This window comes from Heterodontus francisci, chromosome 16, assembly GCF_036365525.1.
Source record: "Heterodontus francisci isolate sHetFra1 chromosome 16, sHetFra1.hap1, whole genome shotgun sequence".
Taxonomy (NCBI): domain Eukaryota; kingdom Metazoa; phylum Chordata; class Chondrichthyes; order Heterodontiformes; family Heterodontidae; genus Heterodontus; species Heterodontus francisci.
Genome location: NC_090386.1, coordinates 27,018,390 through 27,031,486, shown reverse-complemented (window position 1 = coordinate 27,031,486; position 13,097 = coordinate 27,018,390). Strand labels below are relative to the sequence as shown.

Here is a 13,097-nt window from a genome sequence, read left to right as displayed (position 1 = left end):
GTTAAGCCTGTGACTGGCCTCTGGTTATACTGGTTTATCTGCTTCAGCCTCATCCTGCCAGCTCCATGAGGGGTCCTGGGGTGCCCTTGTCACAGGAGCCCTTGGAGCAGGCTTTCAGCTACCCCTTCAAGAACACCCTGATGCAGGTTCACATGGTCTGCTCCCAGGCTCACCAGATGGACATGCTGGCCATGCGGATGTATTAGTCCCCGTCCATGTAACGGAGCCTGGTCTCCAATCGTCTCGGCCATCCCTGCCATTGGACCGTGTGATAGTCGGTGTGCAACGGCCACCCCATGTTAAAAAAACCCACGCACAGGCATCTTCCGCCCCCTCAAAATGAACTTCGGGACCTGGAGTATTAGGATTGGGCTATGCAGTCAGCTAAGGACCCACAACCCTGGAGTGGAAGAAAGTCATCCTCGTTCCTGAGGGCCTGCCGAAGGAGAAAAATGTCCCACCTGACCAGTCTGTGGAACAGCTCTCCCAAGTCCCCAGATGTTAGTGGGGGGCAGACTTGGCAGGGTCATACAGCATCTGATTCTGATGCCTAGGTCAATGTTGGGTGGTCGATCCAGTTCTATTCCTCTTATACTTTTTCATAGCAGTTTAATTGAATTGACTAGTTTGCTAGGCCATTTCACAGAGTAATTAAGAGTCAACTGCATTGCTGTGCTCTGGAGCCAGATGTAGGTCAGATGTAGATAAGAATGGCAGATTTCCTTCCCTGAAAAGATTTTAGTGAACCACATGGGTTTTTACAACAGTCTGGTAGTTTCATGGTAACCATTACTGATGCTAGCCTCTTTATTCCTCCACATTCTTTCCACTATTAGGTGGTCTATAGCATTCCCCTATTACCATGATCAATACCTTCTTATATTTTATTTGAATCATATGGATTCTATTTCTAACCTGTTCATAATGCTCTTCTTTTACCTTGCCATTATGTTATTTCTAGGTCGTACAGCTACTCCACCCCACCCTTCTTCCTTTAATATCCTTTCTGATTATACCATTACCTGCAATATTTAGTTGCCTCTCCTGTCCTTCATGGAGCCACATTTCAGCTATTCCTCCTACATCTGGTTCTCCCATTTATATCCTTACTTTGGTCTGACCTTGATTTTCATTTCCTATTTCTTTTATCTTTAGATCTATGTTATTTCCACCAGATCCATCCCCACCTTTTACTAGTTTAAATTCCCATTGGCAATCCTATTTATCCTTTCCTCTCGGACACTGGCCCCGCTGCATTTCAGGTGGAGCCTGAATTACAGTGTTATCCCAGTTTTACAGCTCCTTCTTGTTCCAGTACAGATAACAGTGTCCCTTGAAATGGAACCCCTCCTTCTCACACTAGTTTTTCAGCCACACATTCATTCACCTTCCTGATCTGCCTATCCCTCTGCCAAATAGTAAGTGGCTTGAGCAGAAATCCTAAGATTTCCCCTGTGAGGTCCTTTATTTTACTATAATAGTTCAATGCAGGCTCAGTGATACTGTGATAATGAATGAGGGCTCAGTAATACTGGGCAGATTCATAGTGCCTCAGTTTTTAAACACATGCTGACCCTCTCCGGGTGATGACACTTTATGAGGTCTGCCCACCTGTGCAATCTTCCTGGAAGCGGTAAATTAACAGGCCGCCTCTGGGAGTTACATCCAATTAAAGATGGCAGGCGGAAGCACCAATCAGAGTGTCCAAGGCTGTGGGTGGCCAGCAGCCACCGGGAGAGGTGGGTGCCTCCGATGTAGGAAGGAGATTACGAGGGTGCCTCAAGATGGAGGCTCCACCGAAGACTTCAAAAATTGACATAAATAGAGTGGTCACTGCTGGGGGAACCCCTTGGCAGGATGTCCTATGACGGCAGGTGTGACCCTCTGATCCCTGCGACTCCGGTGTGGGGTGAATTAAAGGAAGCCTCACTGGCCCCTTGGCCTGCCACTGGAAGGTCACCTCCGGGCACCAGCCGGGATTCAGCCTCAGCGGGGGGCGAGTCCACCGTCGGGATGATCCCAGCACCGTCAGCAATTTGCCCAAAGTGGCCCCTTAATTGTTGACAATTAGCTATTTGCTGCTGCCAAGTGGATTGCCAGTTCCATTCAGACCCACTTCTGGCAAGATCGTTTGAAAGCAGCACTGCATCAGACAGCCAACCCGACGTGAGATTTTCTGAAATGCCAAGCTTGTCAAGCCAATAGGATTCTGCCCACTGCGAGCAAAAGTGACTGAAGGCTGAATAATACTATGATACAGAATGAGAGCTCAGTAATACTGTCAGCGACAGTGAATGAGAGCTCAGTAATACTGTCAGCTACAGTGAACGAGAGCTCAGTAACACTGTCAGCTACAGTGAACGAGAGCTCAGTAACACTGTCAGCTACAGTGAACGAGAGCTCTGTAACACTGTCAGCTACAGTGAACGAGAGCTCAGTAACACTGTCAGCTACATTAAACGAGAGCTCAGTAACACTGTCAGCTACAGTGAACGAGAGCTCAGTAACACTGTCAGCTACAGTGAACGAGAGCTCAGTAACACTGTCAGCTACAGTGAACGAGAGCTCAGTAACACTGTCAGCTACAGTGAACGAGAGGTCAGTAACACTGTCAGCTACAGTGAATGAGAGCTCAGTAACACTGTCAGCTACAGTGAACGAGAGCTCAGTAACACTGTCAGATATAGTGAATGAGCATTCAGTAATACTGTCAACTACAGTGAATGAGAGCTCAGTAACACTGTCAGCTGCAGTGAATGAGGGTTCAGTAATACTGTCAGCTTTAGTGAATGAGAGCTCAGTAACACTGTCAGCTACAGTGAATGAGGGTTCAGTAATACTGTCAGCTTTAGTGAATGAGAGCTCAGTAACACTGTCAGCTACAGTGAATGAGCATTCAGTAATACTGTCAGCTTTAGTGAATGAGAGCTCAGTAATACTGTCAGCTTTAGTGAATGAGAGCTCAGTAACACTGTCAGCTATAGTGAATGAGCATTCAGTAATACTGTCAGCTACAGTGAATGAGAGCTCAGTAACACTGTCAGCTGCAGTGAATGAGAGCTCAGTAACACTGTCAGCTATAGTGAATGAGAGCTCAGTAACACTGTCAGCTGCAGTGAATGAGAGCTCAGTAACACTGTCAGCTACAGTGAATGAGAGCTCAGTAACACTGTCAGCTACAGTGAATGAGAGCTCAGTAATACTGTCAGCTGCAGTGAATGAGAGCTCAGTAACACTGTCAGCTACAGTGAATGAGAGCTCAGTAATACTGTCAGCTGCAGTGAATGAGAGCTCAGTAATACTGTCAGCTGCAGTGAATGAGAGCTCAGTAATACTGTCAGCTACAGTGAATGAGAGCTCAGTAACACTGTCAGCTACAGTGAATGAGAGCTCAGTAACACTGTCAGCTACAGTGAATGAGGGCACAGTAACACTGTCAGCTACAGTGAACGAGAGCTCAGTAGCACTGTCAGCTACAGTGAACAAGAGGTCAGTAACACTGTCAGCTACAGTGAATGAGAGCTCAGTAACACTGTCAGCTACAGTGAACGAGAGCTCAGTAACACTGTCAGCTACAGTGAACGAGAGCTCAGTAACACTGTCAGCTATAGTGAATGAGCATTCAGTAATACTGTCAGCTACAGTGAATGAGAGCTCAGTAACACTGTCAGCTACAGTGAATGAGAGCTCAGTAATACTGTCAGCTACAGTGAATGAGGGTTCAGTAATACTGTCAGCTTTAGTGAATGAGAGCTCAGTAACACTGTCAGCTACAGTGAATGAGGGTTCAGTAATACTGTCAGCTTTAGTGAATGAGAGCTCAGTAACACTGTCAGCTACAGTTTGTGAGGGTTCAGTAATACTGTCAGCTTTAGTGAATGAGAGCTCAGTAACACTGTCAGCTACAGTGAATGAGCATTCAGTAATACTGTCAGCTACAGTGAATTAGAGCTCAGTAACACTGTCAGCTACAGTGAATGAGAGCTCAGTAACACTGTCAGCTGCAGTGAATGAGGGCTTAGTAACACTGTCAGCTACAGTGAATGAGAGCTCAGTAACACTGTCAGCTACAGTGAATGAGAGCTCAGTAACACTGTCAGCTACAGTGAATGAGGGCTCAGTAACACTGTCAGCTGCAGTGAACGAGAGCTCAGTAGCACTGTCAGCTACAGTGAACAAGAGGTCAGTAACACTGTCAGCTACAGTGAATGAGAGCTCAGTAACACTGTCAGCTATAGTGAATGAGCATTCAGTAATACTGTCAGCTACAGTGAATGAGAGCTCAGTAACACTGTCAGCTGCAGTGAATGAGAGCTCAGTAACACTGTCAGCTACAGTGAACGAGAGCTCAGTAACACTGTCAGCTGCAGTGAATGAGAGCTCAGTAACACTGTCAGCTACAGTGAATGAGAGCTCAGTAACACTGTCAGCTACAGTGAATGAGAGCTCAGTAATACTGTCAGCTACAGTGAATGAGGGTTCAGTAATACTGTCAGCTTTAGTGAATGAGAGCTCAGTAACACTGTCAGCTACAGTGAATGAGGGTTCAGTAATACTGTCAGCTTTAGTGAATGAGAGCTCAGTAACACTGTCAGCTACAGTTTGTGAGGGTTCAGTAATACTGTCAGCTTTAGTGAATGAGAGCTCAGTAACACTGTCAGCTACAGTGAATGAGCATTCAGTAATACTGTCAGCTACAGTGAATTAGAGCTCAGTAACACTGTCAGCTACAGTGAATGAGAGCTCAGTAACACTGTCAGCTGCAGTGAATGAGGGCTTAGTAACACTGTCAGCTACAGTGAATGAGAGCTCAGTAACACTGTCAGCTACAGTGAATGAGAGCTCAGTAACACTGTCAGCTACAGTGAATGAGAGCTCAGTAACACTGTCAGCTGCAGTGAATGAGAGCTCAGTAACACTGTCAGCTGCAGTGAATGAGGGCTTAGTAACACTGTCAGCTACAGTGAATGAGAGCTCAGTAATACTGTCAGCTACAGTGAATGAGAGCTCAGTAACACTGTCAGCTATAGTGAATGAGAGCTCAGTAACACTGTCAGCTACAGTGAATGAGAGCTCAGTAATACTGTCAGCTGCAGTGAATGAGAGCTCAGTAACACTGTCAGCTACAGTGAATGAGAGCTCAGTAACACTGTCAGCTGCAGTGAATGAGGGCTTAGTAACACTGTCAGCTACAGTGAATGAGAGCTCAGTAACACTGTCAGCTACAGTGAATGAGAGCTCAGTAACACTGTCAGCTACAGTGAATGAGAGCTCAGTAACACTGTCAGCTGCAGTGAATGAGAGCTCAGTAACACTGTCAGCTGCAGTGAATGAGGGCTTAGTAACACTGTCAGCTACAGTGAACGAGAGCTCAGTAACACTGTCAGCTACAGTGAATGAGAGCTCAGTAATACTGTCAGCTGTAGTGAATGAGAGCTCAGTAACACTGTCAGCTGCAGTGAATGAGAGCTCAGTAACACTGTCAGCTGCAGTGAATGAGAGCTCAGTAACACTGTCAGCTGCAGTGAATGAGGGCTTAGTAACACTGTCAGCTACAGTGAATGAGAGCTCAGTAATACTGTCAGCTACAGTGAATGAGAGCTCAGTAATACTGTCAGCTGCAGTGAATGAGAGCTCAGTAACACTGTCAGCTACAGTGAATGAGAGCTCAGTAACACTGTCAGCTACAGTGAATGAGGGCTCAGTAATACTGTCAGCTGCAGTGAATGAGAGCTCAGTAACACTGTCAGCTACAGTGAATGAGAGCTCAGTAACACTGTCAGCTACAGTGAATGAGAGCTCAGTAATACTGTCAGCTGTAGTGAATGAGAGCTCAGTAACACTGTCAGCTGCAGTGAATGAGAGCTCAGTAACACTGTCAGCTACAGTGAATGAGAGCTCAGTAACACTGTCAGCTACAGTGAATGTGAGCTCAGTAACACTGTCAGCTGCAGTGAATGAGAGCTCAGTAATACTGTCAGCTGTAGTGAATGAGAGCTCAGTAACACTGTCAGCTACAGTGAATGAGAGCTCAGTAACACTGTCAGCTACAGTGAATGAGAGCTCAGTAACACTGTCAGCTACAGTGAATGAGAGCTCAGTAACACTGTCAGCTGCAGTGAATGAGAGCTCAGTAACACTGTCAGCTACAGTGAATGAGGGCTCAGTAATACTGTCAGCTGCAGTGAATGAGAGCTCAGTAACACTGTCAGCTACAGTGAATGAGAGCTCAGTAACACTGTCAGCTACAGTGAATGAGGGCTCAGTAATACTGTCAGCTGCAGTGAATGAGAGCTCAGTAACACTGTCAGCTATAGTGAATGAGAGCTCAGTAATACTGTCAGCTGCAGTGAATGAGAGCTCAGTAACACTGTCAGCTACAGTGAATGAGAGCTCAGTAACACTGTCAGCTACAGTGAATGAGAGCTCAGTAACACTGTCAGCTACAGTGAATGAGAGCTCAGTAACACTGTCAGCTACAGTGAATGAGAGCTCAGTAACACTGTCAGCTACAGTGAATGAGGGCTCAGTAATACTGTCAGCTGCAGTGAATGAGAGCTCAGTAACACTGTCAGCTACAGTGAATGAGAGCTCAGTAACACTGTCAGCTACAGTGAATGAGAGCTCAGTAATACTGTCAGCTGTAGTGAATGAGAGCTCAGTAACACTGTCAGCTACAGTGAATGAGAGCTCAGTAATACTGTCAGCTGTAGTGAATGAGAGCTCAGTAACACTGTCAGCTGCAGTGAATGAGAGCTCAGTAACACTGTCAGCTACAGTGAATGAGAGCTCAGTAACACTGTCAGCTACAGTGAATGTGAGCTCAGTAACACTGTCAGCTGCAGTGAATGAGAGCTCAGTAATACTGTCAGCTGTAGTGAATGAGAGCTCAGTAACACTGTCAGCTACAGTGAATGAGAGCTCAGTAACACTGTCAGCTACAGTGAATGAGAGCTCAGTAATACTGTCAGTTACAGTGAATGAGAGCTCAGTAACACTGTCAGCTACAGTGAATGAGAGCTCAGTAATACTGTCAGCTGCAGTGAATGAGAGCTCAGTAACACTGTCAGCTACAGTGAATGAGGGCTCAGTAACACTGTCAGCTGCAGTGAATGAGGGCTTCATAACACTGTCAGCTACAGTGAATGAGGGCTCAGTAACACTGTCAGCTACAGTGAATGAGAGCTCCGTAATACTGTCAGCTGCAGTGAATGAGAGCTCAGTAACACTGTCAGCTATAGTGAATGAGGGCTCAGTAATACTGTCAGCTATAGTGAATGAGGGCTCAGTAATACTGTCAGCTGCAGTGAATGAGGGCTTAGTAACACTGTCAGCTACAGTGAATGAGAGCTCAGTAACACTGTCAGCTGCAGTGAATGAGAGCTCAGTAACACTGTCAGCTACAGTGAATGAGGGTTCTGTAACATAGCTACAGTGAATGTCAACAAGAAGGGCTTCCATTCCATCAACATACATCTGCTCTGCGACCACTGAAAGTGGGTCCTTCAGGTGTGTGCACATTTTCCAGGAGGCAGCCACTATGTCCACACACTTCTGCAGTTCTGGGTGCCATAGCTTTTCTGGCCCCTTCCCAACGGTGGTGGTGAATATTTTGAGACAAGGTCTATTCACTAAAGAAATGGCTCTTCACACCTTTGAGGAACCCACACATGGATGCAGAAGAATGGTTCAACACCTGCCACGGGTCAACCTGAGTGATCATTGAGCAGGTGATTGGGCTGCTGAAGATGCGATTCAGATGCCTAAACCGATCCAGTGGAACCCTGCAGTATGCCCCATCCACCTTGTGTATTGTGGTGGTCTGCTGTGCACTTCACAACCTAGCACTGCAGAGGGGGGAGGCGTTGAACAATGAGGACATCATCGATTGTGATGCCTCCTCAGACGATGAAAATGTGGAGGAGCCAATTGACCATGTGATGCGAGATGATGGACCCTTGGACCACAGGCAAGGCGCAATGAGATACGTGCAAGGGAGGCTCGGGACTCGCTAATGCAGAGCCGTTTCCTGTGATCCTTTTGCCCTTTCAGAAAGAGTCCTTTAATGCTTTACCTTTAATCAGTCCTGTTGTCGGACCCTTCATTTTGCACTTCATCGTCCAGTTCCCAGGTGCGCAGCACACAGTGGCAAGGCTGAGGAGCTGAACACAGCCGCCTTAGTCCATTGCTTCAAGCCCATTGAGAGAGCAAGGTGTAGATGAGATCTCACAGGGCAGCAAGAATTAGATTGAGAAGCAACAGCAGTAAGTGAAAGGTTTATTGAGGCGCACAACAGAAACAAGACCTAGAATCTACATATTGTAATCACCCGTGAACCCCAAGTGCAGCTAGGTGCTCTTCTTAATTCTTTTACGAGTGCTCTTCGCCTGCAGCTGAGGTGGAGGTAGGCTGCTGATCTTGCTGCCCTGTGGCTTGTGATGACCTTGGCACCTGTCCTCTGGCTGCCCGAGGCTTGAATGGCCTCACCTGCTAAGGGATTCCTGCACAGGTGCAGGACCCTCCTCTGTCGTCATGGCTTATTGAGGTGCTGGAGTCACTCGCAGAGGGGCTGAGCTGCTGCTGTCGATAGCAGGAGCACCCTGAGAGGAGCCCCAGAAGAAGTCAGCCATTCCTCCTCCATTGCAAGGCACAATTGTACCTTCCTGCTCACCTGAGAAGAACGAACACCTAGTGGAGACTCCAGACACCTCAACCCACTCTCGCCTCATCACCACTGCAGGGAGCTCATGGACAACGCATGCGAGCATTTTCGTCATCCATTGAGGGGTCTCTATGAGGGTCTCCAACTTCTCACTGGAGGAAGCCATGCTTGAAACACGTCAGCACTCATGGCCTAGATGAATGGCTCCATCATCAGCACGTGGGTGCGCACAGCCTCTGGAAGCTCCGCTAGATGTACCCTCATGTCTCACTGCAGCTGCAGCAGGTCCATGTTATGGCCAACTCCAGAAGCACATCATCCTGCGACTGTCAGAGGCCTCGGCTGTCACAGCCTCCGTCAGCTGCTCGGGCATGTCTGTAATGTGGTCACCAGCTTGTGACCTGGATCTAATCACAAACACATATCCAACAACATGACAGTATCTGAGCTGGTGGCAGTGAGGGGGAATGATGTGACACTGCATCCTCTGAGCATCCTCCTCTTCCTCAGAGGCAGACGGCTGGCTCCCAGTCTCTCGAGCTCTTCGTGCCTCAGCTTGACCCTGCCTTGCAGGACAGATATATTGAAGTTAAGGGCTTCCCATTTCCTCATCCCAACATCCCTGCTGTGGAACTCCATTTGTGCAGCATTGGTAATATGAGCACTATGCCTTGCATGTGCCAGATGCATCCTTGTGCTCCTGCACTCGTTCACTCACCCTCTTGGGTGGGCAATCCTGTTTCACCATCAGCAATAGCGCGGTGCCCCACCATTTCCAAGGCTTCTTCCTCCATGAGGGGTAGGATGTGGTGGTATGTGACCCCTCCACCGGTCCTCTTTTCGTTGTAGTGTGTCATCTTCTCCTGCAAGCATAAAAAGGAAGACTGTTAATTTCCCCATGGAGACAAGCACAACAACCTATGCTGGTGGGGGTCCTGCAGGCCATGATGAAGGCACATGAATGCCACATGTATGGCCACTGTCAAGGAATCTTTTGGACGTCAGCAAAGACATACGGGCGCCTCTCAAGAGACGCAGCCATGCCTCAGACAGGATATGCTGCTGCCTGACCCCCATGTTACCCAATGGGTGGTCACGCTCTCTCGACCAAGCGGACCCTCTCACACTGTCATATGCAAGTCCCAAAGGGAAATAAGGTATGGAGTGCTCACCTTGGCAGTCCAAATGAAGTCATTGATGCGCTTGCGGCACTGGTTCCAGGTTCGGGGAGTGACCCCATGGATGCTGACCTCCTCTGCAATCTTGGTCCAGGCTTGCTTGGTCGGGCGGGGCCCTCTCCTCCTCCTGTCCCTGGGAAGAGGACCTTGCTCTTGTAGCCTGGAGGAGAAGCTGCAGGGAGGCATCGCTGAACTGTGTGGCTACCCAGGGTCTTCCTTATGCCATTGTTGCTGTAGGCTTCCAGTCAGTTCCTTGGTTGGTTTGAGAATTCAGTTAAGGGAACAGCAGCAACAGCAGGATGGTTGCGTTTTCAGGCAGGGAGCAGCAGTAACAGCAATAGCAGGATGGTGCAAGCCAGCAGAAGCAGGATGGAATCCTTTGTTCAGGCAGCAATGAATGCAGGGCTGGCAGCCCTTTAAATATGGTGCCAGCACCTGCCACAGAATCAGGTGACACTGACATTGCCGCCTGACTTCCTGCCTCAGGCCCAGGATTGACAGCCCCTGTACCTCAAAGTCCTTAACTCATCGGCCACCACAAGCTTACATGCAGCTGGCCACTTAATGACCAAACGGAAATGGCAGCCACTTCCAGTTCCACCGCTGTGCCCATTACCCTTAGGACAAAATTCAGTCCATTGAATCAAGATACTATAGTAACCAATCTGTTCCACATACTGTTGAAGTGCAAACACTATTTAGTACTGCACAGTTAAAGGAATCCTTGGCTAATACATCCATCTCAGGACCAGTATAATTTGTTCAGATTCATCATTATCATCATGCGCTTCCTCAGAATTCTCTTTGCCATGTGTCACTTTGAGGACCCTGCCTGTCTGCTTTGGGTAGTTCACTGTACAATGATACCTGAAGCACCTATTAACCGTTCCTGGGGCATTCCTGGGACTCATTCACCTTTTATTGCTGTTCCAATTCTATTTTCTGCTCTGATAGCCAAATCTCCTGAAAGTACATTCACGTCCATTCTGCCGGACTTTAATTCTTCCGTTATATTGAGGCCTGTGTCCGCTTTCTGGACCATTTTGAAATCTGGCAATCATTGAGTCCTCTATTCTTTGTGACACTGTGGAATGTCCCATTTGTTCCATGAGTTCTGAAGGAAATGATTGTTTCCTTAGGAATTTTTTCAAGGCTGCAGACATCTGATCCAACAGAGTCTCCCTCTCTGAGAACCGAACACCAGTTAGAACCAGTTACTTGTCCATATGAGACATCTTAGCACAATGTAGCAATTTAAACACTGGTACTGGTCCAGGGATCCCCAAAATGAATTTTGTCAATCATCTACACAATCTGTTAAAGTCCATGATATTTTCTACCATGAAATGACCATCTGTTTTCCGAAATATATCAAATTCTGACTATGCCTCATTGGCATTTAACAGTCTAGATCAGCTTTCTTATAGATTTCATCCAAGAACTCTAATACAAGGTCCAAACTTCCATAATTATCCAACTGACTGTCATTCAGCTCACAAAATACTTCACTTTTGATTTTACTTCTTGTAGGAAGTGACAATATCAAGACCATACCTTGTTTCCTCTTTGGTAGGGATGTAACCCGTGTATACCGAGCTCCTTCATTCTTCCACTGATCATATGTTTCAGACTCTGAGATTATCAGAGGGTAATCATACCCCAACAATTTATACTTGCTTTCTACCATTTCCCACAATGGCCAAAAGGATTGCAGTTTGCTGTCTGAAATCTTTTTTATTAGTTTCCAATCTTTACCTTTAGTCAACTGCCCTCTGCTACCATGTTCCACTCCAGAAAGCCAGTTGGTGAAGGATAGAACTGGAGCCAATCTTTTCACACTTTTATAAGCATTTATTTACAGAGTTACATATTACAAGCACGTACCACCTAACTCAACAACTACTGTTTCAGTCAGTGTCTATTTATCGGGGCACAGGTGAATCCTCAGTTAATGCCCACCACCAATTAAACAAAATTAATATACAATTAACATCCTCTCGTCCAGCTCCCACTTTTTAATTTAAAGTAGGTCAAAATCCTTGAACTCCCTACCTAACAGCATCATGGTAATACTTTAACCACATAGACTGCAGAAATTTAAATAAGAAGGTCCGCCATCACCATCCTAAGGGCAGCTAAGGATGGGCAAAAAAAATGTTAATGAAGTCCAAATGCCGAGAATGAATTTTTAACATATTCTGGATTACCTTTTTCATGCTATTATTTTACATTCCTCTACAAGATCATCTCTTAGGTGCTTCCTTTTCAGGCTGAATAGTCGAAATTTCCCCAAACTTTCCTCATAACTCAGAACATTTGATCACCCTTTTTGTAAAAACACCAAATATCACTACATTTGTGATAAATTTACAATCATATCAAGAGGTGCGTACACATTTTAGATCCACCGTGCAGATCTCCCTATCAGTTGATCATCAAATGAACCTAATTGGACTTCAGTATCAGCCATAGCTCAGTGGGTAGCACTTATGCCTTGCAGTCAGTAAGCTGGGCTTGAAGTCCTACTCCAGAGACTTGAGCACAAAACCTTAACTGGCACTCCAGACCAGTACTGAGGGAGTGCTGCACTGTTGGAGGTACTGTCTTTCGGATGAACGTAAACCCTGTCTGCCCTCTCAGGTGGATGTAAAAGATCCCATGGCAATATTTTAAAGACGAGCAGAGGCTTTCTCCCCAATGTCCTGGCCAAAATTTATCTCTCAATCAACCTCACTAACACAGACTATTTCGTCATTGCTGTTTGTGGGGGCTTGCTGTGCACAAATTGGCTGCAGCATTTCCAATATTATTACAGTGACTTCACCTTAAAAATACTTCATTCACCAGAAAGCACTTTGGGCTTTCCTGGAGTTGTGAATCAGCTTTATAAATACAAGTCTTCCTTTCTTTGCATCTTACTAGAAATAATTTTTTTTACAATAATACATTTCTTAACTGGAATGGCATTGTTATCAGTCAATGGATTTTGTTGATCTGGGTTCGATTTACGCTCTAATATGGCTTGTGTTAACTGGGTAGGATTGTATATATGCAAGTGAAGTCAAGCAAATATTCAGGGCTGAATTTTGTGCAGACCTTGGGTCGGGAATAGTTGTTGGGGGGACGGGGGCATGGGGGCAAAAAGAAGCCATCGTACATCGCCTGAGGAATGGGGGGGAAAAGTCCCAGAACTGCGGGGGTGCCATTACAAGGGACAAGTGCCACCTCTTCAGAGATGATAAGTGGAGGGGAAGGAG

General features: G+C 46.5%; 1 protein-coding gene across 1 annotated transcript; it reads right to left on the bottom strand.

Annotated features, from left to right (window-relative positions):
* Positions 1-1,862: 1,862 nt before the first annotated feature.
* Positions 1,863-7,521, bottom strand: LOC137378248 (mucin-22-like). Its single transcript, XM_068048473.1, has 11 exons — positions 6,867-7,521; positions 6,537-6,773; positions 6,174-6,344; positions 5,976-6,047; positions 5,085-5,882; positions 4,755-4,991; positions 4,491-4,661; positions 3,996-4,331; positions 3,402-3,902; positions 2,389-3,077; positions 1,863-2,249 (listed from the first exon to the last, which is right to left on the bottom strand). Exons 1-11 carry the CDS (start codon positions 7,519-7,521, stop codon positions 1,863-1,865), a joined length of 4,254 nt encoding a protein of 1,417 aa, XP_067904574.1.
* Positions 7,522-13,097: the final 5,576 nt, after the last annotated feature.

Coding starts and splice junctions, on each gene's coding strand:
- LOC137378248 (XM_068048473.1), bottom strand. CDS start 7,521: ATGTGCACACACCTGAAGGACCCACTTTCAGTGGTCGCAGAGCAGATG. Junction 6,774..6,866: donor CTCATTCACTACAGCTGACA/GTATTACTGAGC, acceptor CATTCACTGTAG/CTGACAGTGTTACTGAGCTC. Junction 3,078..3,401: donor CTCATTCACTGTAGCTGACA/GTGTTACTGAGC, acceptor CATTCACTATAG/CTGACAGTGTTACTGAGCTC.